The sequence below is a fragment of the Orbicella faveolata genome, unplaced genomic scaffold, assembly GCF_042242905.1.
Source record: "Orbicella faveolata isolate gen_17 unplaced genomic scaffold, um_ofav_v1 contig_12, whole genome shotgun sequence".
Lineage (NCBI taxonomy): Eukaryota > Metazoa > Cnidaria > Anthozoa > Scleractinia > Merulinidae > Orbicella > Orbicella faveolata.
The window spans coordinates 18,237,501-18,263,253 of NW_028301539.1; the positions used below are offsets into that span (position 1 = coordinate 18,237,501).

At 38.8% G+C, this 25,753-nt stretch overlaps 2 protein-coding genes across 2 annotated transcripts; both read right to left on the reverse strand.

Moving 5' to 3' along the window:
- Positions 1-9,844: 9,844 nt before the first annotated feature.
- LOC110059638 (recQ-mediated genome instability protein 1-like) lies at positions 9,845-25,704 on the reverse strand. The gene is made up of 11 exons (XM_089282633.1): positions 25,534-25,704; positions 25,311-25,457; positions 24,065-24,160; positions 23,176-23,304; positions 22,935-23,068; positions 21,248-22,335; positions 20,117-20,205; positions 19,792-19,902; positions 11,431-11,472; positions 10,922-10,981; positions 9,845-10,534 (listed from the first exon to the last, which is right to left on the reverse strand). The coding sequence occupies exons 1-11, from the start codon at positions 25,702-25,704 to the stop codon at positions 10,379-10,381; spliced, it is 2,223 nt and encodes a 740-aa protein (XP_089138759.1). The 3' UTR covers positions 9,845-10,378.
- Positions 11,782-18,039, reverse strand: LOC110059659 (uncharacterized). Its single transcript, XM_020766386.2, has 4 exons — positions 16,931-18,039; positions 15,653-16,309; positions 14,927-15,472; positions 11,782-14,175 (listed from the first exon to the last, which is right to left on the reverse strand). Exons 1-4 carry the CDS (start codon positions 17,244-17,246, stop codon positions 13,544-13,546), a joined length of 2,151 nt encoding a protein of 716 aa, XP_020622045.2. The 5' UTR covers positions 17,247-18,039; the 3' UTR covers positions 11,782-13,543.
- Positions 25,705-25,753: the final 49 nt, after the last annotated feature.

Consider the following 25,753-nt stretch of genomic DNA (forward strand, 5'->3'; position numbering starts at 1 on the left):
AAATAATAATGATGATGACGACGAAGATGACGATAATAATAATAATGAAAATAGTAACTTTATTAACGTGTCAAGAAAAAATAGCAGAAGAGAATCCCTCTGCTAATAGGGGACCCTTAAGATATCTAAAATAGTAGCTAAAATACAAATGGGTGAATTTAAAATAGATTAAATTAAGCTAAAATAAAAACTGCATACTACTAATAACTCTATCTTATATCATGATTAAAAGAAATTAAAATCACGAATTACACAGATGGCAGCCACTACAGCCTTCAAGGACGTTACTTAAATCAAGTCTGCCTATTCAGGTCTTGAACTGCCGATCTTTGCTGACTTCATATCTTACTATAGAGTCTTTGGTCTAAATATCTGGTTGAGTGTTTTACGTACGCTTAACTCTGTAACCGTGTTGAACTAGGTAGATAAAGATCTCTCTGCCGGACAATAACGAAATTATTGCTGTTTTTGGTCCATTTTCTTGATCTTCTCCAGGTTTCTTACAGGCTTTTGGAAGTCTTTTTGTTTAAAATGTTCCGTACAATATAAACCAAACTTACTAAAAGTCACCAGTGACATGACGTTTCACTCCATTCTACCTTCACCGGTCGATGTTGTAACAAAGAAATATGGTAGATCAAAGGATTTAGCGGTTTGGGGACAAAAATCGCTCCCAGAGTCGACCTTTTGAAAAATGATAAAAGAAAGCAAAATCATTGAGTTTTCAATTCTTGTTTCACGGGAAATTATCATGTACTTGAAGCCAAACTAACGTCAATATGTTACTGAGTATAGTTGTAAGCAATTTCGAATACCGGAAGTCGATCATCAAAGAGACATCGAAAAATTCTCACTGGTTACTTGGCTATACCGACTCTTTTCATTTTCTCTGTAGCCGGACACAAAAAATTTAGAAACAAAGCAAGCGTAAAGTTGGAGGAAGGTGAGGGGGAAGGGGAGAGACCGAGCGTTAATGAAAAACAACAGAAAAAGTTTACTTTCGACTTAAGTACAATTGCATAACATCACTAAATTTATTGTAAAAGCTCGGGTATAATACACTGGTATTAGTTTTTATCATGACGGCCTCAGTTTCATTTCAGTGAATTTGAGTGAGATATACGCATTCTTTCAGTGGAACCACATGACACCTTGGCCACTGGTTGTGTCTCCCAGGTATTTTCCGTTTAGATTGGAGTAGGTGCACCAGTTGTCTATTAGAGTTGGAACGTGGCCTACCATATCAGGCCCCCCATATCAGACCCCAACATACAATACGAGACCCCGACCTACCATATCAGACCCCAACGTACCATATCAGACCCCGATCATATCAGGTCGGGTTTGACTGTTGTATGTGTCGGGTTTAACTTTATGTTAACTGTTGTGCTAAGTAATACAGTAATTCTTCAGTAGTGTACTGAAATTATCATGAAATATGGCTATTACGAATGACAAACTGCGTATCAAGAAATGGTCTATTGTTCCGGCCCAACATCACACGTTCAGCAAAAATGAATAGCCTTTTGTTCTTGGTAACCCTGAGGGACTTCGTCCGAAGCCAAACCAAAATCGTCGCCGTTGTTCGGAAAACTTTCGGCAGAACAATTAAGCTGCACTTGGGGGTGGGCAGCGTAATTTTTTCTCTCGTAAAGTCATTTCTCACCGGTGTACCCCAAGGCAAATTGACCGCCGCTGTGCGCATCGAGGTGATCACAATTCAAAAACTAATTATCCACATGTGTCGCATTCGGACCACGTCTCTCTAAATACAACCCCCGGTTTAACTCCCTTTTTATTCTAATTCCGACTCGTTTTAATAGGTATGCTGCTGAAAGAGAAGGTCGCCATTGTTGCAACTTCCTTTCTAACCTATAGACTTCACAGCATCGCGGTTCTTATCACCGTATTCTGGTACTATTTTTTAGGAAATATATAAATTATAAATACTTTTAAAATATATTTTTGAAGCAAGCATCTGTCCCAAAACGTTCTAAGATAATTATATGTATCACTTTGTTTCAAGTCACGCAACCAACATTTTGCAATTTTTGTTGACCTCAAAATGCCTTTGTTCATTAGCAGACTTCGCTGACAGATAGGTATCATGTCCGTCTCAAAAGTTATTATCCGATTGTTTCACGTAGTCACGCAATTCCCACACTCGCATATATTAATGTGCTAACGTATTGGTAGATTTATAACTAACAATAGAACTAAGGTTCGGTAAATGCTTAAGAATAACTTTTTTGATTCCAACATGACTGCAGTTGAACGTGGATTTGAACACCACTGTCCTATGTCTAGATAACCGACCAGGCTTAGAGAACCATTTACTCCTGTTACTATAGTTTATCTCCCTGAAAACGGGTAGTAAAAACCTAACTGGATAGCCCCGAAGGCGTAAGCGCTTCCAGAATAGTTGACGTGTCTCATCGAATGAGCGAAAAGTCGAGCTATTTCTGGCGTAACGCATGAGCTCGCCTTTGATAAAAGCTTTTTTGTTGCTAGCGGGGTGAAATGACTCATATGGTATATATAAATACTTGTTAAGCGGTTTCTGAAAAGTAGAGTATTGCAGTTTGTTTCTGACAGCATCTTTGAAAAGTAGCAAGTCTAGAAAGGAAATCTTAGAATCGCTAATTTCGTAAGTTATCTTAATGCGTTCATCCTTAGTATTAATGGCACTGAGAAATTCAAGGAGGGTCTCCCGAGGGCCTTCCCAGATGACAAAAATATCATCGATAAAACGCTTGTAGAGGGTTAAATTTCGAGAATACAATTCAATAATAGCCCTCTCGTGATAATACATAAAAGCGTTTGCGGCTGTAACCGCGAAGGGAGTACCCATGGCGATACCAAACGTTTGATGGCATATTCTTGGTTTTCACCAGTCATGTGATCAAAACTAAAAATCGTAACCATTCAATAAATAAATTCAAGAATCTAGGATATGATAGATGATTGCTATATAAACAACCTCGCCAAGAATCAGGTTTCTGCTGTTTTTCATTCGCCCGTTATTCGCAGAAGCGTGTCATCCAAATTTATAGAGCTTTGTATGGAGACGCCATGTTTGTGCCCTTCGGAGGGGCACAAACATGGCGACCGTAAAATAACAAAAACATCCGTCCTTGAGTTTTGCTATTGAAACGAACATTTTTACTCTAGTGCTCCGACACATTGAAATAAATGCTTCTTCTAGTGCAAGCACCGTTTATTTAACAAAAACTAAAGCGATAACTCGTCTTTTGACCTACGCGACAGTCTTTTCTGGCCGCCATTTTCATGTCACGCAACGCAAAAGCTTGGAGTGCTCTGTTACAAAAAAGAAGAACTCTGTCGAGCTAAAACATTGCCAAACGTCACGTTCCTACAGGGTCTTTTATCTGATGAAACTAAAACCTCAGAAGGAAGGATAATTTCTAATTTTGGAATATGACTACGTCACATGAAAACCAAGAACATCGCTACTAAATTCAGATTTAAGGAAATTATTTTCAAAGATTACACGAGTTAACTGAACCAAGAGAGGTGTTTGCGCTACCTTGCCCTCTCTAAGCAAGAGGTCAAGAGCAATAATTGCTTTCTTTGTGTCAATGTTTGGATAGAGTGATGACACATCCGCCGTAACAAGAAGGCAATTTGCGGGTAGCTCAACTTTCTCTAAACATTGGATCAGTTCACCCGAGTCACGCAGAACCGTAGGCATAGTAATGTTAGGTTTGACTAATTCGTCAATAAGAATACTAATGGGCCTAGTGATATAAGAGTGAGAAGCCGCGATAGGCCTCCCAGCTATAGGTGACTTATGAATCTTAGGAATAATATAAAATTTAGCCGGATCGAAACTCCTAGGACTGTCGTCTAGGCTACGGAGGAACTTGAGAGAGTTGGGTGGTAAAAATCTAGAGTAACTATTTACAAGTTTATCTCTGGTCTCAATTACCTTTTGACGTCTAAATGTCCAGTCATCTTTTGTGACTTTAGCATACGATTTAGTGTCATTGAGGTGTTTAAGAGTCTCTTTTTCTACCCAGTCTGTGGATACGAGAGCAGGTCCGAGGTTTTTGTCTGTGGCTAAGAACAAAGTTTAAATCCATCCTGGCGCATTCTAAAATTAGATGCTTTTGAAATTTGAACATACTAAACATGTAAGAAGTCATTATTTTGATTTCGTTTCCAGGGTTGCGACTTTCCGAAACACCGTGTTAAAACAGTCCACTTTATCTTCTTGCTCTTATTATTGAAAATTGTTGTTCGGGAATGATAAAAAGTGACGGGACTGGGTGGCTCCCACACGTGCTGATTTTTGGCACATAAACTTATCACGCATGTTTCAGATACACTTATTTTAACAAGACTCACGCGTCACGCAGTGCGGTCAGCCTCGGGAGCGTGCTCGAGCGCGGGAAAAATAAAGTCATACTCGACGGACTTAGACTACGAGTGGTCCCTCTTTAGCTTAGTCCGTCGAGTGAGACGCGAAAGAAAGCCGCGAGAAAAAATGGCCGTCCGAGGTCTTAGAGGAGAGAAACCTCGCCTCCAGGATCTCGCGCGGCCATTTTTTCTCGCGGTTTTCTTTCGCGTCTTACTCGACAGACTAAGTGAAAGAGGGACTGCTTGTAGTCTACGACGGACTACCAAAAGAGGCGTTGCTTCAAGTCTAGTCGTTGTAGCACAGATTTCAGAAACTAATCGCTTCAATAAGAGACAAAATACACAATCTTTTCACAATTTTGTTCAATTGTTTTGAGGTAGACAAATACAAGTGTTTCTCTTCGTAACAGCAAAATGCACAGTTTTCCCTAAAAATAAGATCAGATGGTAGGAATTCGCTCGACTCGCCACGGGGACTTTCTGTGAGAAGTAAAGCGTCCATATCTGATCTCAAATCGGTTGTTGCCTCACTGGAATCGGATCTTTTTGAGCTTAAAACTGAACTACCCAATGTGACACACGATTTATGCACTTCGAAGTTTGGTCTCCTGGAAGACAAACTTAAACAATTAGACAATGACTACAAAGTACAAATCAAATCATTGTCATCACGCATGATTGATGTAGAGACGACAAATGAACTTCTCCAATCCGAAAATGCAAAACTTAAAACAGAGATGCAAAACCTCAAGAAACACATTAAAGCGATGGATAAAAAGATAGAAACTCTGGAAAATGAAAAGAAAAACACTTTGCAGGAAATTACTTTGAAACCGAGCACACTAATCTGTCATCAAACTGTCCAAACTGAAGATGTGCCTTCCAGAACAAAGATATCTCAAGACAAAACCAGCCAAGATATAACCAGCCCAAATAACATTTTAACCAGCAATCCTTTCCATGTCCTTTCAACAGCGAACGACGAGGAGGACAACACTTCAAGTACCTCGCAGTCCCATGTGCACCCCATCCCACATGATAACAAAGAGATGAAATCAGCCGACCTTACAAATCCCTCTATTCCGCCGCATGATAATTATCCAAGCAGAATTATTCCTCAACAAAACGAAATCACACCCGATAATCTCAATGAGAAACCTGACCATGTCCTACTCATTGATTCGAACGGAAAGTTTATCGACACCAAGAGATTCTCTTCAGCATCAATTGTGCTCAAATCTTTCACACCTACCATCGCCTCTGCAACTGATACATTGAACAAGGAGAATTTCGGCACCCCTTCAACCATAATTATTCACACGGGAACAAATGATATCGAAAAGACACCGCTCGATGCATGTTTTGAAAACTTCCAAGTTCTCGTCGACATCGCAGCACAAAAGTATCCGAGAACGAAGATAATTATCTCATCCCTTCTTGTCCGTAATGACGCCTTTGACACTTTGAGATCGCAACTCAATGGAAGACTCGGACGCCTGCGATCGTACCCCAATGTTCACTTTGTAAATAATGAAATAATCACAAGCGACATGTTGCACGATCAAAAGCATGTCAAAAGACGGAAAATAGGAGTACTGGTCTCTAATTTAAAAGACTGTGCCTTCAACAGGATTTCGAGACGCCTCACATCACCTCAAAGGGTCGCCCCAAGACACCATGATTTGAACTCTCTTCAACACTTCCCTTTACGTAAGGACCAGATATCTTCAACGAACACCACACCCACTATTACACCTGCCATCAAACAGAAGCCAGTACAACCACCACCTCAGCAACAGCCAAGGCTTTTTACGGAAGTGGTCAAATCCCCTGGAAAGCATTGTGATTCAGTAGACCCTGAAACTATGATAAAATTACTAAACATTTACGAGATGATCCGTCAATCATAATAACCTACCGCAAATACATTAGGTAACTACTCTTGCCACGAATATGATGACAACTTCCAGGAACTCCTCTAATTCATCCATTTTCTAAACAAAGCTCATGTAGGTATCCTTTTTATTGATCTCAATTAATGTGTTTTCTTCGGCAGTTATCAGTTCGTTCAACAAACTGTTTGAAACTCAGTTGTTGGAACATTAATGGATTGGGCAAAAGTTCGGTTTTTGGTCACAAATTACATAATAGTGATTTTCTTAATCAATTTAATAGCAGTGATATTTCCATAATGTCAGAAATCTGGGGCTCGGATGTGAATGAATTGCCCGGTTTTGACATAATTGCACTTAGTCCACCCAGAAAACTCAACACTAAGAGATCTGGTAGATTTTCCAGTGAGATTTTAGTAGCTGTGAAAAAATTCCTCACGCCCCATTTCTCACTTGTCAAACAGACCCCTGAGTATATATGGCTAAAAATAACTAAAAACATTCTTCAGTTAGACAAAGATATTTTATTGTGTTCATGTTACATTCCTCCAAAACACTCTCCTTATTTTAATCCTGATACACTTTTAAATTTAGAAAATGACATAAATCTTTTCAAAAGAAATAGTTATATAGTTCTAGCGGGTGATTTCAATGCTCGCACGAAAATAGAAAATGATTTCATCAGCAACGACATTTATAAATTTGTACCAGGGGGTGACTCCCCTTTACCAACTGTGGTAACGCCCAGGAAAAGTTTTGATAATAATGTTAACGATCTAGGAAAACATCTCCTAGAAATGTGTAAATCATTAGATTTAAGAATATTGAATGGAAGATGCAAAGGTGACTCGCTCGGAAAAATTACTTTTCACGGAAATCAAGGTTTCAGCACGGTTGATTATATAATTGTTAGTCATGAAATTCTGCACCGTTTCGAAACGTTTGTTGTTCGAGAACCAACACCTTTTTCAGACCATTGCCAGCTACTAAGTTGGATAAAAATTGACTCATCATTGTTAAATAGCAAAGAGACAAGTAACGAAGGTGAATTCTTCAACCTTCCTAGACAATTTAAGTGGACAGAAGATTCTAAAGACTCATTCACTTCTGCGCTACAATCCGATGAAATTAACAAGTTGATTCATGACTTTGAAATTTTAAACTTTGATCATGTAGGAGACGTTAACGAAATAGTAGATAAATTCATAACAATATTAAAAACTGCTGCCAAACATTCGTTACCGTTGGTAAAAGTGAACAAGAACTCCGAAAAAAGGCACTCTCAAATTTGGTTTGATAGTGACTGCAGTAATGTAAGAAAACTTTTAAGCCGCCTTTCACATAAAACCCATAAAAATCCTTTCGACGAGCAAACTCGACTAGAATATCTGTCTGTAAGAAGACAGTACAAACAGTTATTACGACATAAAAAACTCAGGTATCGGGATGACAAAATTGATGAACTCATTAAAACTAGAACCTCAACCGAGTTTTGGACCAATTTAAGATCTTTATCGACTCAGAAAAAAGCTTCAACTGACTCGAATGTTCCTTTGCGCAAGCTATACAATCACTTTCAACAATTACATTCGGCACCAAATGCCGATAATTTCTGTGAGAAACAAGATGAAATAATCAAAGAGTTCCAAGACAGAGAAACAATCCTGTCACAATTTGCTGAATTAGATCAACCTTTTTCTGAGGATGAAGTTAAACATTCTATAAAAATGCTCAAAAATAAGAAAACTGCTGGCCTTGACCGAATAAGGAGTGAAATGTTAAAATGTGGAATTCCTTATCTAACTACCTCTTTAACAAAATTATTTAATTTCCTACTCAATAAAGGAATCTATCCAGATAATTGGTCTACTGGACTAACAAGTCCTATTTTCAAATCAGGGGACAAGTCTAATCCATCGAATTATAGAGGCATTTGTGTCACTAGCTGTTTGGGTAAATTATTCTCGGCTGTCTTAAATAAAAGATTACTCACTTATCTTAAAAATCACAATTTATTACATTCCTCTCAAATTGGTTTCCTTAACGGTTTCAGAACAACCGACCACATCTTTTCCCTAAGAACACTAATTGACAAACATGTAAAACATACAAACAAAGGCAAATTATTTTGCTGCTTCATAGATTTTCAAAAAGCATTTGACTCTATCTGGCGTAATGGGTTATTACACAAGTTATTATACAATAAAATAGGAGGACAGTTTTATCGTTTAATCACTGGTATGTATTCAAAAACTAAATGCGCTATAAAAAAACGGAAACAAAAGAAGCTCCTTCTTTAATTACAACAGAGGAGTGCGACAAGGTTGTATTCTTTCACCATTGCTATTTAACTTATATCTAGATGAATTTCCACGCATACTAGAATCCTCAACTGGTACAGATCCAATTATTTTACCAAATGGGTCTCCTCTCAATTGTTTATTTTATGCAGATGATCTCATATTAATATCAAGCAGTGCTGCTGGTCTTCAAAACCAACTTAATACCCTCCAAAATTATAGCGAGAAATGGTTATTAAAAATTAATTTAAAAAAGACGCAAACCCTAATTTTCCAAAAACAAAATCGTAATTCAACACGTGACAAATTTTCCTTCTTTCTAAATGGAAATCCAATTGCCAGGGCTTCACAGTACACCTACCTTGGCGTTACTTTTAACACTAATGGGAGCTTCTCAAATTCTAAAAAGGCTTTAGTTGAGAAGGCTAGAAGATCCATTTTCGCATCCAAACGTTATCTTGATTTCAATAAACTTCCTATCAGTATGTGTAATAAACTATTTGATACTCTATTTCAACCTATACTTTTATACGGATCCGAACTCTGGGGAGCATATGATAGCATAAACCTCAAAAAATGGGAAAAAGACCCTGTGGAAAGACTTCATACACAGTTTTACAAATATTACCTCGGCCTCAACAGAAGAGCACCAAATTTTGCCGCTCGAAACGAAACAGGACGGTTGTCATTAAAATTTAATATTCTTCCAAAAATTAAATTTTGGCTACATCTTGTCTCTCTCCCAGAAGATAGCGTTGCCAAACAATGCCTCAATATTTCCAATCAACTGGCAAAGGAAGCAAAGTCCTCTTTCATGTTAACAGTCAATGAAATCATCAAAAATTATTTAGATGACCAAAACCATCCGCATAATATAAACACACACAATTACAATGAACAAATCATCAAACATAATTTACAAAAACTAAAATGTCACATCTCAAATGATATGAAAAGACACCAAATGGAGATAATTCGGTCTAACAGAAAGTTGAATTTCTACTCAAGTTTTAAAAGAGATGTAAGCAAATCTGAGTACCTAGAACAAGTAAAGAACCTCAAACATAGACAAGCTTTGGCAAAACTCCGAGGTGGTAATCATAATCTTAGAATTGAATCTGGGCGACACTGTACTCCTAAATTACCTGAAACTCTTAGAATTTGTCAGTGCTGCTGTTCTAACCAAATTGAGAATGAAATGCATTTCTTATTTCATTGTGACCGATACAATAATATTAGACAACAAGTCACAAATGACATCATCAAGAAATATCCAAAATTTGATTCCTTTAATAACACAGAGAAAACAATATTTCTATTTAACAATGCTGATACTTTTATTTGTAAAAAACTAGGTTACTTTACATATGAAGCACTACAAATAAGAGAACTTTGTAACCTTAGAACTTAAAATGAAGAATCTTGTAACTAACTATTTTTATTTTTCTTTCTGGTTGCTGTTGTATTTTGTTTCGTTTTTGAATTTTTATTTAGCGATTCTGCATTTAGGTAACACCATCTATATGGGAATACCAATAAATTGTTGTTGTTGTTGTTGTTGAATTGATCTGGGCGTTGTCCAGCTAACACGCATACGTAATTGGATTTGGGTGTGTCCAGACAGGTATGTAACCAGGTAACACATGTTTTGGGCCTGGCGAGGTAACTCGTGCTTAGGTGTGGTATAAATGGCAACATACAAAAGCAACTTGACTCTCATTCTGTATTTTAACAAGTTTATAACATTGTTATAGACTACACATTCTTTCCCCGTTTACGATTGTCGAATTAAACTCTATATTGACACTAAAACCACGCATTGACGCGACGAATCATTTCGGAAACGTCCCTGGAAGTTGGCTGAGTCAGGCGAAGGACACGTGGTCTTGGCGTGTCGGGAGAGAATTGTAAATCCATCAACCCAGAGGTCGAAGCAAGGTTTCTTTCAAATTGTACCGTTTTCTGTAAACAGACGAAATTAAGATGAGAGCCACATTAGCAAAATACTGTTCTCCCGACTATTCAGCCTCAAAACAATATCGGAAGAGGAAAATGACCATCCGTAGGTAATTGCATGTTACCAGTCCTGTGTAATGTTTTTATGAACTGCTAAAGTTTGATCTAAGATGACCTCTTGTTTATATCGTAGTTTTAATTTTGACTTGTTGATTTCATCCATGAAGAGTTTTCATGTTTTAGTGACTGTGTCATGTGCTTTCCTCCTTCAAGAAAAGAATCCTCAAACATGCTACATGCATGACTTTGTTTCCCTACTTTAGGGGCACTACAAGGAAAAAATGTTACAGGAAAATCACAAGAACAAGGGAAACTCAAACGAAAACCAATAACCTTGCGTAATCTTCGACACAGATCTGGGTTGCGACTTCTCATTGCCTCTTGAAGCTCAAGCTGAAATTAATCAAATATAAACATACAGCACTCACACTTTACCAAACAAACCGAGGTTCATAGCCTCGGATCAGTTTGACATAACATAAATTTCTGCAGTTTTCACATACATCTGAACTATCACGCTCCAACCAAGTGACTGGATATTTTTAGGAAGATCGATCGACTTCATAATTCACGAAAATTTTACGAAAGTCATCCAAACGGTTCCGAACAACTCCGTGGCATATTTCCGAAATTACCGAAAAGTTCTGCACACTCTCAAAACTTTCGAGGCAGATCAGACAACCCGCTGATGGATGCTACTGGCAAGTCTCGGGTGATCTGAGGACTTCCACCGCAATGCATTGTAAGCATACACAGTCACAAGGCATAAACATCAACAAAGCCGACGAATGCGTCACAGCATACCACTGAAAAGTATTCATAACAAAAAAAAGTAAACTTACCCGATATTTATCGACTGGATATTCCAACAACTCTGTTAAAACCTAGAGATGACAATGACTCAGTTGAATTTTAAGGTCATTACTGCGGCGAATAAAGAGGAGGGTGTTCAACTGAAATATTTGAATTATGAAGCAACGAGGCGTGTTGCTACTCCTCCCTGGAAGGGATGCTCAATACATTGTGGTTAGCTTCCAATATTTTGTCAGGTAACTCCACATGTGACATTTGAAGGTTCTGCAAGAGTGAAGTGTGTTGCCCAACAAAGTCACCCTGACCCCGTACCCCCACCCCCATCCCCTCGCTGGATCCGCAGTCCAACACGTTTGCAATTAGAACATCCCACCACCAAATCAAATCAAATCAAATCTTTATTCACACTATTTTGATTACAAAGGGAAAAAGTACACAAAACAGAAGAAAACAAACGTAGGATATATCCCAAAAAATATAGGAGTTTGTTAAATGAGTGTGCAGCAGCCAAAGTAGCAGAGCTTTAAGTTGGTTGCTGCTTATTCATGATCACAGATAAAGGAAAAGAAATGTAAATATAACTAAGGAGTTATTAAAACTTTATCAAACAAATATACTCAATTACTATAGAGCGTTTTCACGTGACGTCCTCACTTTCTAAAATCCAAAACTAGAGCCACCAAAGGTTTTATCCTCATCAAGCATAAGAGCCGGTATATTTATATCTGTTTACAATTTTACAGCTCAATAACGTGCTTCGTTTGGAAACCAAAGCATTTTGAATTTCAGGGTTATGGAGGTGCGTGACACAAGGCTACGATCGAGCCGGTTTGTTGTAAAATATATACTTATTTCACGATTTTGAGCCTTTTTAGAAGTTAGAGCTTTAGGAAAAGTACTTATTTAAATGCTTCTTTGTTCAGTACTGATAATTAGTCGCCTAGATAGCCAAAGTAAGTTCCAGATGTTTACTCTATTTTCCGACCGCCATATTGCTGTACCACGGATGTACACCAACATAGCGTTTTCATACTGGGCTCTGTAAATTTCTGCGGAACATTTCGACAAAATTCTGAAACTTGGGGAAACGTACAGGCCTAAAACTTAGAGAAGTGTGTTATTTAGTTATCTTCTATAGCATCACAATTTCTTAGCTTTTTCCACTGGATGGTTTTCGATTTATTTTTCATTGCGTGACAATGAAAACGATCTACAAGTACAATTATTATACATTTATATACCGCGTACAATCCTGTTTTGCAGGTTTCTTAAAAACAAGCAAAGATAGGTAATAGGTAGATATTCAATCAGGGGCAAAGCTAAAGCTTTCATTCACCTCGAAGTAAATTGTTTCTTATTTCAAAGGTTCGAAATCTTTACTCACGTTTTGAAATGTTTTAGAATTGGTACCTCTCATGATATGGGGTGAAAAAAAATTCAAGTCACGCCCACAAAACAGGATCTTGGTACCTCTTAGAGGTTCGTTTTAACTTTCCGAGCACCCACGTCTTTTTTACATGGGAGTCCCCCCCCCCCCCCCCCGGGAATTATTGCTGTGTTTGGCCCATTTTCGTGATCTTGTCCAAGTTTCTTGCAGGCTTTTGAGAGCCTTTTTGTTTCAAATGTGCATTGTCACCCTACCGCTAGTTTTACCGCTAGATTCTGTCGTGACAAAGAAATACGGTAGATCAAACTTCAGTGGTTTGGGGACAAAAATGGCTCGACTCCCAGATTTGTTCTCTTGAAAAATGATAAATGAAAACAAAACTCATATTTCACGAAGAACTGAGTGCTAAATTCTAGTTTCGCAGAAAATTATCATACACTTGAAGCGAAAATAACGTTAATATTTAACAGTGTATAGTTATCAACGGGTTCAAATACCGGAAGTCCATCATCAAAAAGAAAAAGAAATCGAAAAATTCTCAATGGTTACTTGGTTACGCGGACTGTTTTCATTTTCTTTCCAGTTGGACACAAAAAATGTAGAAACAAAGCGAGCGTAAAGTTGGAGGAAGAGAGGGGATGGGGAGATCGAGGGGTTTGGAGCAAAAGAGCACGGAGAGAGTTTATTTTAGATTAAGGAACAATTTTATGAGAAAATTGTTTTTCAAAGTTAAGGTGTAACTGGTATTATTATTTCTACGATGTCGGCCTCAGTTTCATTTCAGTAAATTTGAGTGAGCGCCAACCTCTGAAGCCGAACCACAAAGTTGATCGGCTGTCAATCTTTCCTTCTCCCAAGTATTTTCCGTTTAGATTGGAATAGTGGCAATTCTTGTACCACCAGGCGCCTATATTGGAAGCAGCACAGTCGAAACTATCGGCTTCGTCATTATCTCTGTCCTTTGTGCTAAACGCCGAGTAATTTCCACGCTCTTTTAAAGAATCTCCCGCTGTACCTGAATATGAACCCACTTCAAGTCGATACTGCGCCTGCTCGTCACCAATGTTGAACTTGCCATATTTGGCATACGCTTTACCTCCGTTCCAGTCCTCTAGCTCCACTCGTAGCGAGCTGGGTCTCGAGGCCGTCAGCCTGTGGATCTTGTCGTTTCCTAACCAGAACTCAGCAGTCAGCTGACCAAAGCCTGCTTTGTAGTCGTCCCATCCCCGAAAAAAGTCTACCGAGCCATCCTGCCTTCGTTGAAACACGGTCCAGCCTCCACCGTCAGTGCGCATGTCACAGTAGACACTGAAGTGTCCTGTACCGTCTGGGTTGATAGAGTACACTCCACTCTGAGTATGGCCTGATTTTAACAGATCTGAACAATCTGAGAAAAATAAGATGTAAGCTATCAAATCACTGACCTGATGTGGCCGGATTTTTGGTCGAGTTTGGGAACGGTAAACATACACATCAGGCTCGTTTGACCTCTTTGTGGGTATTCTGGCTCAACTGTGTCTCGCCAAAATATGAACCATTGTCGACCAAACTTGTGTGCTTTACAAAATTTCAAAGCATGAAGCTTACAAATCATGACGAATACTTGCACTATCATCAGCCGTTTTAAAGCCGTGCGCTTTAATTCGTTACAGAATTTGATTCTCTCGCAAATGATAAATCAGAAATGTTGTCGAATAAAAAAGTAAAGTTAAAGCACAAAATAAGCAGGAAGACCTAAAGTGGTGTGTGTTTTATTGAAGGAATTCAGACGCTTTCTAATAAGACGTAGCAAAACACTTAGTTAATGCAGTCGTGCGCGATCCATAAAGCCAAAATGCAGGCTCAACCTGGGAGTAAAACCTCGTTTTACGCCGATTTCGCAAGAGATTTAAAGCTTTATTATTAAACAAATAAATATGGCTTGACCGTACTTTGTTCTGTTATAAAGCATTCAAGGAAGCGATGAGAGCACTGTCCTATCGGCCCATCGACTCATACTTCTCCCTACACTTCTTTCGTGCTTTCGCCTCCAAAATACAGCATCAATATTGTGCATAGGGGAAGGGAAAACAAAAGTCATCAGGAATTACATGTACTCTCTTTTTGTGACAAAGGGAGACACTATATTCATAACTTACCTCTCGGTTTTCTAACTTCAACATCACTTATTGTCTCGATATCAAACACTCCTGCACTTGTAGCCACGCAAATGTAGTTTCCAGCATCCTCTCTTGTCACATCTCTCAAGACAAGGGCATTGTTTATCCTGTGACTCCTCCCCACGGGCAGTACTGCTCCTTGTCTTTTCCAACTGATGACTGGTCGTGGATCACCGATGGCGCTACAGTTCAAGGTTAAAGTGGTTCCAGGACCAACAAAGATCTTTCCAGGCGGTTTAACGGTAAACTCAGGAAGTGAAATCACAACTAGTAGAGTTTTTCTTTCAACATTTCCTAAAATGTTGACCGCTGAACAGAAGTAGGCGTCAGAATCAACTTTACGGACATTTGAGATTTGTAAAGCAGTGTTGTTATACTGCGCCCTCCCCTGGGGTAACTGACCAGACAACTTCCTCCAGGTGACCACAGGAGCTGGGTATCCGGTCACGTGACAGATAGGTAAGGTGACGTTGCTTCCTTCAATGACGTGATAAGGTCCCGGATGTAGAGTAACACGAGGATGCACTGCAATCAAATGAAAAGCATTTAGTCTCATATTTGGACTTAAACATCGACTGATTTTCCAAAAAAACGAAATGTAGAACCACTCATAAGAAAAATAAACCATTCACAGTTGGAAAGCCCGGCACTCCCTTTGGCAGGAAATAATTCATTTTGTAATTATTGCTATCACCAGAAGCTTACCATTTACTGTCAACCGCGCCACTTTCCGTGAATCCCCCAGGATGTTTGTTGCTGAACACTGATACAAGCCTGTGTCACTTCCAGTCACGTGCTTCAACTGCAACTTTTCTCCTGAAACCGCTGACTGAATGATTTCTGACTGACTGTCCAGTTTACTCCACGCTACTGCAGGCACAGGATTACCGCTTGCTGAGCACTGAAACGAGGCTGAGCCACCTTCGTTCACTGTCAACATCACGGGAGAAATAACAACAGCGGGAGATGATATCGATTCGCCAGGCTCGCCTTTCCTTCCCGGCATGCCTGAGGGTCCTGTGCCTCCTTTCTGACCTTTGGTTCCAGAGTCTCCCTTTAATCCCACAGGTCCCATAATGCCTTGCTTGCCGCTCCTTCCTGGCGATCCCATAATACCTTGATCTCCTTTGTGTCCAGTTCTTCCTTTCTGTCCTCTTCGTCCCCGGGCTCCTTTTGTCCCACGTGGACCGGGAGGGCCTGGAGGACCTGACGAACACATGACACCTTTGGACTGACAGAGATACAATCTCCCGGATGATAAGAGTTTGTTTATTTGGAGCATCGTTTCCGCTGTGCTGTCAGCTTCAGACGCGTTCTTAGTTAATACAACGTGACGGCTCTTTCTATGGAGTCTTTGAATTTCTACCAACAAAAGGAAATAGTATTGGAATGAAATAAATTCTACATTTTTATAGCTACCATGGCGAGAAAGAAGACTCTCCTTTTTTCAGGTTATTAACTGATCATTAAATAGAAAACCATTTGCTTTTCAACATTAGGAATAAAACAAAACCTATTGAATGTCTTTTTTACAACCCTACAAGGCCTGTACTTAATCCTGTTTGTTTTAAACATGAAAAATGACTGATGCTTTGTTACATTACACTTTTAACACTTTTTATTTGAGACAAATTAAGGTTACATGTGTGTAATAACCGCTGACGCAGAAAATCTCTCACAACCGACAGCGAGTTTCGTTGTGCTGATTTGTTCCTGGTCATTAGCTCATATTTGATATGATTAAAGGCAATTTCGTACGAATGATTACTTTTCTTCTGAAATTCAGTGTCAGCAATTAATTTGAAAGAACTCGACCTTTTAACCTCCGGGTTCGTTTGCCACAACAAACAGGAAGCAGTGAGAAGTGCGACAACACGCAATCAGGCTCTTTGAATAACATTTGGTCGTTTTTAAGTTACCATCACGAATAAAACAAAAACATGGTGGTAACTCCTGGCTCGTACTTTATCAAGATCAACTTACCAGGAGCTTTCTTGATTTTCATGTCTGCGTCGTTTGACTTCGGATTGGCCTCTGCAACGTTTTCAAGAGTGTTTATTCTGTTCTTCTGCTCGTTCATCTCCAGTTCTACTCTTATAAACCCAACGCAGTAAAACACAATAGACAAAGCAGAAATGATGGAAGAAAACGAAGGCAATGTCTGCTTTTGAACGGCGGCCATTTCGGTCGGTGATTTGAACAATCTGGAATTCTGCTTCAGCTCGTTACGTGATACTGAGATCACGAGATCACGAGTATACACTGAAAAGTGCCAAGATTTCTGCTGTTTACATACCATAAGCTCAAATTCGTTTACGATTTGAAATGCTATTGGTTTTCAGTGTGGTATTTTAGTATGTGTTGAAAGACTCAAAATTGTCTAGATTAAAAGCTGTCGGGATTTCCGGAGTACACCATCACACAGGAAGTACATTTGCAGACAAAAACTTCACATTACCCGAGTCAGAGCAGCAAGTCAACAGGAATTTTGGATCGTTTTTTATAGGGAGTGTGAACCAGTACAAATTCTGTAAAGAATAAGTTTCTTCGCTCAGAACGGCAATGCTAAACCCACTCAACAGGGGTAACAAAGTTCAAATCCGTCCGGAGCTGTTGAGATTTGCTGGCCTCAAATTATACGGGGAGGGGACTGGGTCACACTGGGTCACACTGGGTGCGCGGTGAGACCACACGTGCTAATTTTTGGCACATATAGGCCTCACGCAAGTTTCACGTATCCCACGTTTATTTTCTCATTCATTCAAAATCTGTACGTATGTGTGATGGCCATGCTTTGCCAGAGTAACGCTGGCCTGAGACAATCATATAAATTACATATTTAAGCGTAAAGATAAAGAGGTCTTGAACCCTGAGCGAGTCACTGTGTTGTGTTCATTGGCAAGACAGTTCGTTCTATCAAAGTTCTATTCAGCTATTATTTATTGAGTACAGTAAAAACCCACGAGTAAGAACCTAGATTTTAAGAATCTGCTAGGCCAAAATTTGCGAGTTAGACCCCGCTGTGCAAGAACCTGTTTACCTAAAATTTCAAACAGGTTCTTATTTTCTGAATCATGGGTAAAAATCCACTAAATTGGACAAATATATAGCATTTTGCCATCTTTTATACACTGTTAATGCTGAGAAAGCATGTAATGTTTTGTACAAAGGTAAGACTTCCGCATGACCATTTGTGTGGTAAGCATTTCTTTTCTTAATATAAGTCATTATTGCATAAAATAATAAATACTTATTACGCTAATTTTATGTAAGGGATAGGCTGAAAACTACTAAATTTGAAAGCTCAACTGGAATTATTTTCTTAAGAAAATAAGAACCCCCTTAAGGCTTAAGTAAACTAAATGTTTGTTTGATACCATTTATGTAGGAACCTGTTTAGGGTAATTTGGGAAAATACAGGTTCTTACTCACAGATTATTGTACCTGCAATCTTGGGGGATAACTTGAAAACATGCTTGGGATATGATAATAGAGGATATAGCATTCTCTGGTAAAAAAAAAAGTACTTAAAAACATAAGCTTTCAACAGCCGGTCTACCGTCTTCAACGGATAAAAATTTGTGATAAAATGAAACATCAAAAATTGGAATATAGAGAGCAAATCACATATCATAAAAAATTTGAATATAGAGAGTAAATCACATATCATAAGAAAGAAATTGCCACCACCACCTACACCAACACCAGAGGAATTAGTTGGTAATAGTGTATGTTCTTCAAATGGGCTGACCCATCGAGGCGACAGAGTTTTGCGTTCCTTCTCTACATCAAGAGCGTTACTGAGCCACTCACTCGGATTTTTAAGAGGCATGACATTCAAGTCTTCAAGAAACCAACAAAAACACCACAATAAGATTTTCCTGTTCCCAAGTTTCGACCTCCTATTAAAAGGCAATCAGTGCAATGTTATTTACAAAATCATGTCAATGGAATTACATCAGTGAAACTAAAGGATCATTTAGCACCAGAAGAAAAGAACATATTAGAAATACAAAACAATGTGCTTAAGGCTCCAATGTTGCTAAACATGCATAGAGTTTTGACCACGTAATTGACTTTGACAACTCCACAATCATTGACAAACGAAACCATTGGACCAGAAAGACACTGGAATCATGGCACATGGCAAAAACTGTTGAGGCTGATAATAACTCATGCCCACTCCCAAGACAATACAACACTCTTTTACACAAACATTAATTTTAACACTTTTAGCATTCTTTTGAACATTCTTTATACCTATAGTAATTTTAAATTTATGCGATTTACTCTCTATATTCAAATTTCTAACATTTAATTTTATCACAACTTTCATCTGTCAAAGACAGTAGACCGGTTGTTGAAAGCTTATGTTTTTAAATACTGTTTACCAGAGAACGCTATATCCTATATTATCATGATCAACCTTGATAAGGGATCTGCCATATTTTTATGCTTTGGGATAGCCTGCAATAGACTAGCATACCGCCCAGAGACATTTCATCTTCCGTTCACAAAACAGTCAGTTTGGTTACCATTTACCTTTTTTTGCAGAGGCACGGTGGCCTCATGGTTAGTGTGTTCGACTCCAGATCAAGTGGGCCAGGATCAAGCCCTGGCCCGAGACATTGTGTTGGGAAAGACACTTAACTCTCACAGTGCCTCTCTCCACCAAGGTGTATAAATGGGTACTGGTTAATTTAATGTTGGAGGTAACCCTTCGATGACTTGCATCCCATCCAGGGGGGAAACGAAAAACTCCAAATCGTGTCATGCTACTGAAACCAGAGATAAGCGCTGGCCTGATGGGCTACTTGGCTCATATGTAGACTTTCCCAACCTACCTTTTCACTCAAGTCAGCATCCACAGCAGCTGTTCCGTCATTCAGTTTTACAGTTATATTCCACTCTGACGACAAGGGATCAGGACGAGATAACAATGTGGCAATGTATGCCTGAGTGAAATGAGAGAATAAACAAGAGTTACTCTAAAAAAAGGAAATGATATGTGGTTAAATTGAAGGCAGTGTTAGAAAAAGTGTTTGGCATCTAAATTCTTCCAACAAAAAAATGAACTACATAAAGGAAGAAAATGCATTTGACTTTGGTTATATTTGAAATATTAGATGCATGACTGGCAGCAACTATGTGTTTATACTAAATACAAACCTTGATCCTAACAATATGCTTGTCTCTGGCTGGATGCTGTTTCAGCACCTCTGATAGATACTCAAAGGGTGCTGAATTTCTTCCCTGGTCTGTGGCATTGTTAACAAAATAAAAAAACAACTTCAGTTTTTGATGTCAAATGTTATGATGCTTACCGTCTAATTCAATATCAGATTTGACATAGAATGACAGAATAGCCAAGTGCCTGGGGTCTTCTTGGCATTCAAATGGAGGGGAGGGGGTACTCCCAGAAAAATTGGGTGGGAATGTGTGACCGGCTTCCCATTAACCCTTACCCTATTTAAGACCAAAATCTACAATTTTCCCTATCCTATTTATGACCTTACCAAAAATTTGATACCCCATTGAAGACCTGACCCTTAAATCAATACCCTGTTTTGGACCTGCCTTATAATTTGTTCCCTAGTTCAGACCAATGTTAAAGGCATTGTGAAGGGCATTTATTGAAAAAGCTTCTTCTAGAAAACGTACCCAATTCAAGACTACATGTAGAGGTAAAACCATACCCTATTTGAGACCAACATGGCTTAAATCGATACCCTACTTCTGACCAAAATGGCTAAAAAACCATACCCTTTGGGGACGCACATTATGATACCTATAAAGCTCATAGAAGGGAGTACCCCCCCTCCAGGATTAGATGTATGACTGGCTCCACCTTCTTGTGAGAAATTCATTGAGCTTCTTAAATGCCATTCCTTTAAAAAGTTTTGGCCTTTGTTTTGACCCTCTGTTGGTGGGTATGGATATATCACACTTAACTATTGAGGAGATCCTGCTGAAAAAGTCAAATTGCCAGTGGAGCAACAAATCAATATGAGGGATCGTTGTAGCATTGTGTTGCCTTAACAATGACTTTTCACCTTATTGTACATGTACACATAAGTCTGGTTATGACTAGTGCATAAGCAGAGGCCTTAGCAACGTATGCCAATTCAGTATTGAGTAAGACGTTTAACTTAGTAATCTGCACCTTTTGTTAGGTCAGTTTCCTCACAAAAGGTGCTTTTTAACAGCACCTTATTGCCTCTGTTTATGTTGCTTATGCTTAGTCTTGTGTTTATGGACTAGTGAAAACAATTCTTTAATGATTCTACAGTTTAACATTACCTTGTGTTCCATGTACGTTAAGCACATTGGGTTGGTGGTGCTGATTTGTATCAACCACCATGGGATTAATATCATCATTCACAAGGCCTGGTATGGATTCATTGTCGGGTTCATTTTTGATCTGAATGCTGGAGGTCTGGTTAACTGATGGTCTTATTGAGTATAAATTATTAGGATTTGTCACAACATTACTTTTAGCCACTGCATTCTTGGGTTTATGGCACTGCCCAGTGTTAATGAATATATTGCATGAGTTAAATGTGGAGTTATTCATCAAAAGAACAGGTTCTGTCTTGACACTGTTTGAAGTACAACCCTGTGGTTTCCTGGAATTTCTATCTGATTGTATTTGAATGTTAGTATTGTTTGAAGAACTTGTATTCCTTGCAAGACAGCTAAATTCTAATGATGAACTGTTTGATATTCTGGGCATTGTTCTCGCAGTTCCTTCATCACAGATTCTGTCATGAAGAGGTTTTATTTCCACAGAGTCTGTAGCTTCTGCAAGGAGATCTTCTTCAACAAAGTCATCTTCAAAGATCTCATCACCATAAAACATCTCTGAATCACTATTATCAGAGTTTATCATGTTAGCAGTTGCTGTTTTTTCATCTGTTTTGCTGGTCGTGTTTTGCGTTCCCATTTCAAGCTGATCTATCTGTTCCATGTCAAAGTCTTCCTCCATCACAAAATAGTTGTCATCTGCAACTGCAGCTAATATATCATCATCCTCATCCAAAAATTCTTGATTGCAGACTTTTTCTTTTTTACTATCAGTGCCCCAATTGCTGCTGGAATTTGCAGGCAAGACACCATCAACTCCTCTATGTCCTTTACAAGACTGTTGTTTCATTTGCCTTTTTTTCTCAGAAATTTTCCCTGTGTTGCCCAAGCGGTTGTTGTTAGAAAGACTTGCAGCAGTGTTTCTTTTGTTTGTGACTGTTTTTACAGCAGCTCTTTCGTCATTATAGGTGGTGGTGACATCACTGGCTGCATTATCTTGTATGATGATTTGATTAAAATTTGGTTCTTCATTGTCAAGAAATTCTGCTTTAATTGCACCAGGTTTCTCAGGTGGATCTAGTCCTCTACAAAAGAAAATAAAAATGAACGAGAAAACAGCCGTACTCTGATTGCGTTTTAACTATTCTTGTCTTCTCATTTTAACTATTCTTATCTTCAATTCCATTACTCTTCCTGCCAATGTTAAGCTCTTGTTGTGAAGTCACTTTTGCACCCATGCTAGGGATTTTATTAATGTTTTCAGCAGAAGGGCAACTGGTTTTTGCAGGTGGGCAAAACGTTTTGAAGTGAACTTCTTTATAAGAAAAACTTTCCTCTAGATGGTCAAACCAGGCAAGCAAAATCATCCTAAGAGCCGGTCAATTTGCCCAGTGCGTGGCCCTCAATGAAACCCCTGCCATGGGTGAAAACACACAAAATTAAATGGATGCTCTCCACATACATGTTCCTTTTTGTAATTATATCAATGGAGAATGAATGTACCTTAGATGTAGTTGGTTAATTACAGCAAGAAATCAATCCTGAATAGCAAGATCTATACCGGTAGGCACTCCAGAACTACTTCTAAACAATTATCAAGTACTAATGGTTATTTGAATCAGAACAAATTATGACTGTTCTAACAAAGTAAATTGCATTATACAAAAAGGAGCAGTACACATACATAGCTTGATGCAGGACATTCCAGTACGAGTTGCCTTCCATCAGTTGCATAATGTTTCCACCTAAGACTTTCACATTACTGGGTGTCAGTAGCAAGGCTCCAAGTCTGCAAGTTATTTGGCCAGTCACTTGAATCTACAAAAATAAGTAAAATTGTAACAATCATTTATTTTTCTGGAAATTTTTGAACAGGAGACCCTGAATTTTTGTATCACTAAATACCGGTATTGACAGACTGTCACCTTAGTTCCAGGAGGGGTTGTGACTTTAAGAAAAGGAATCAGCTGGTATTCCATCCCAAACACTGTCTGTGTTCCATCTGTCAATTCAAGCAGCAACATTCTACTGGGCTTTATTTTTGGCTCTGAGGGCTGAAAAGAGGAATCAATTCAAGCTCACTTATAAAGTGTGGTTTTCCGTTGGCTGAGGAACGAAAGAAGCGGAAAACGTTTTTCTCACGCACGGCTGAGAGTCTGGGTACAGGTGTGGTGGGGATTTCAGGTCATGTGGCTTGTGTAAGGTTTCAGTTTTGTTTTGCCATCTGCCATTGCCTGACGTATCCCACCCACCCACCCGTGAAGTACTTGTAGAATGTGTTAAGTTGAGGTGAAATTATTCTCTGGCCACTTTTTGTGTCATTGTAAGACAATTATGTTCTTATGTTAATAAAGGTCAGGCTGTGTGGTTTGGCTTGGCATGGCTCCCAGTGGTGTGTGAGAAGGTGTATATATTAGTGCCAGTGGTGATGATCAGTCTCCTATCTCTTGAACAGAAGCAAGTAGGAAGGTCTCCAAACGTTCTCCCTTAGATCCACCACTGGTATGAATGAATATTAAAGACAGGCTTTCAGCCAGATGGGCATCCAGGTGTCCTGTGGACGGCCACTTATTAAGGAAAATTGTTTTATTTTCCATACGTTGCCTTATAAATTGTTCATTTGAGCAGGCCCTATAGTGCATTTTGGATGCCCATGTTTCAAATCCTGGCTAAAAGCCTGATTAAAGATGAACTTCTACCAATGGAAACCTCTTTGGTTTTCAGTTTAACTTCAGTTGGGAATTAATATATTTCAAAAAAAATGATTCAACCAAGTATATAACAATATAGATTAATATTAATTTTTGTTTTTACATTTGCTTTGTAGTTTAGCTCTTGTGGATCATCCTGTCCTTTTAGCTTTTGAATTTGAGAGTAAGCTGATTCTCCAACATTCAGAATAGAGTTAATCTGAAAGATAAGGAAAATGTTATATTCCTTAATCATTCAACAAATCACTTGCCCACGAGTGCTGGCATTTCACTACTTACAACTTCAAAAATTTAAGGTGGCTCTAAACCTCTTTGTAATGGGTTGACTCTTGTTTAGTGAGAGCAAATGCAGTTCACTAAAGAAGTAGTTTAAGGTTAAATTTAGGGTGCTTTGGCATGTTAAACTGTTGCCATAGTAACCTGATACATAAAAAGATAAGTGGGGCAAATAAACATTTGACTGAAGTTGATCATGACTTGTTTCATGCATTTGGGCTGCATACTGTTACAAGGTACCCTATTAATGGTACACTTTGATGACATATCAGGATAGTTTAGTCATACCATAGTTCATATTTTGACAAGAGGTAGTCAAGCCAAAATACTCATACCAAGACCAAACAAGCCTAATATAACACTGTGGTGTACACATAAAAGGTACAAATAGGTAATTTACTACCGTATACATTATCGACTATTTTTCATTAGAACATTATGAGTTGTATCAACCCTCTTTTTGGCACTACTTTTGTAATTTGTTACAATATTGTAATATGCTTGTATCAATAAAATAAAATAAAATAAATAAATAAAAAAAATTTACCGTACCCAATTTGGGCCAGGTGACCATGATGTTGTAGCCATATCATATCAGGTCAGTGACTTGATGTATAAACAATAGCCTCCATTTGGCATGGAAATATACTTGGATATTTGTCCACGGACATTATCGGTTCTGAGGGTGAACCGTTTTCTGTGAGTGTAGCTTGAGGAAAACTGTGAGCTGTAAGGAACAGATAATGTCCAAAGACAAATATCCGAGCATATTTTTCGCGCCAACTGGAGGCTATTGTGTTTTTTGCCACCCATGGGGTTTTGTGGGGAATATCACTTGGATATTCTCCAGTTTTAGCTGGGGAATATTCCGTCACATGACATGTTTAGACCAATCGCATGCGCGCGAAAATATTTTATGGATTATAACACAGGATATCAGGACAGTTGGCACGGCTTCTGATTGGCTGATTGCGAATTTGGGTACGGTGATGCGGGATATCAGGCTGAATGGCCAGAAATTTCTCTAAATTAATTAATATTAAATGAATATATTATATTTAGCATGCCATTACCTGAAGGTTGAAATGCCCCTCCAATTTGGAGATATCCCTGTTTCCCAGTTCCTCTGGAAGGCGAGGGAGACTTGATTCTTGAATGTCAGCCATTAACCACTGCTCATACACCAGCTCGTTCAGCTCGACAGGGGACAACTGCCTTTCCTACATATTCAATGCAATAGTTTGAAGCGCTTTTATCAGTCAAGTTACAAAAAATATTGACACACAGTTTTCGTACCTCGTTGTCTTCTCTCACAAAAATTATGCAGGCTTCCAACCAATCATTTTGAACGTAAACATGGCGAGATTCCAGCCATCGACGGACAGTCGCCATTTTGAAACCGGCGCGGGAAATTGATCGCATGCGCACTGGGTTACTAATGACGCGAAGGTTGTCGGGGGCGGCCATATTTGTTGATGGCAACTGCAAAACATTCCGAATTTTTTTTCGTTTTGAT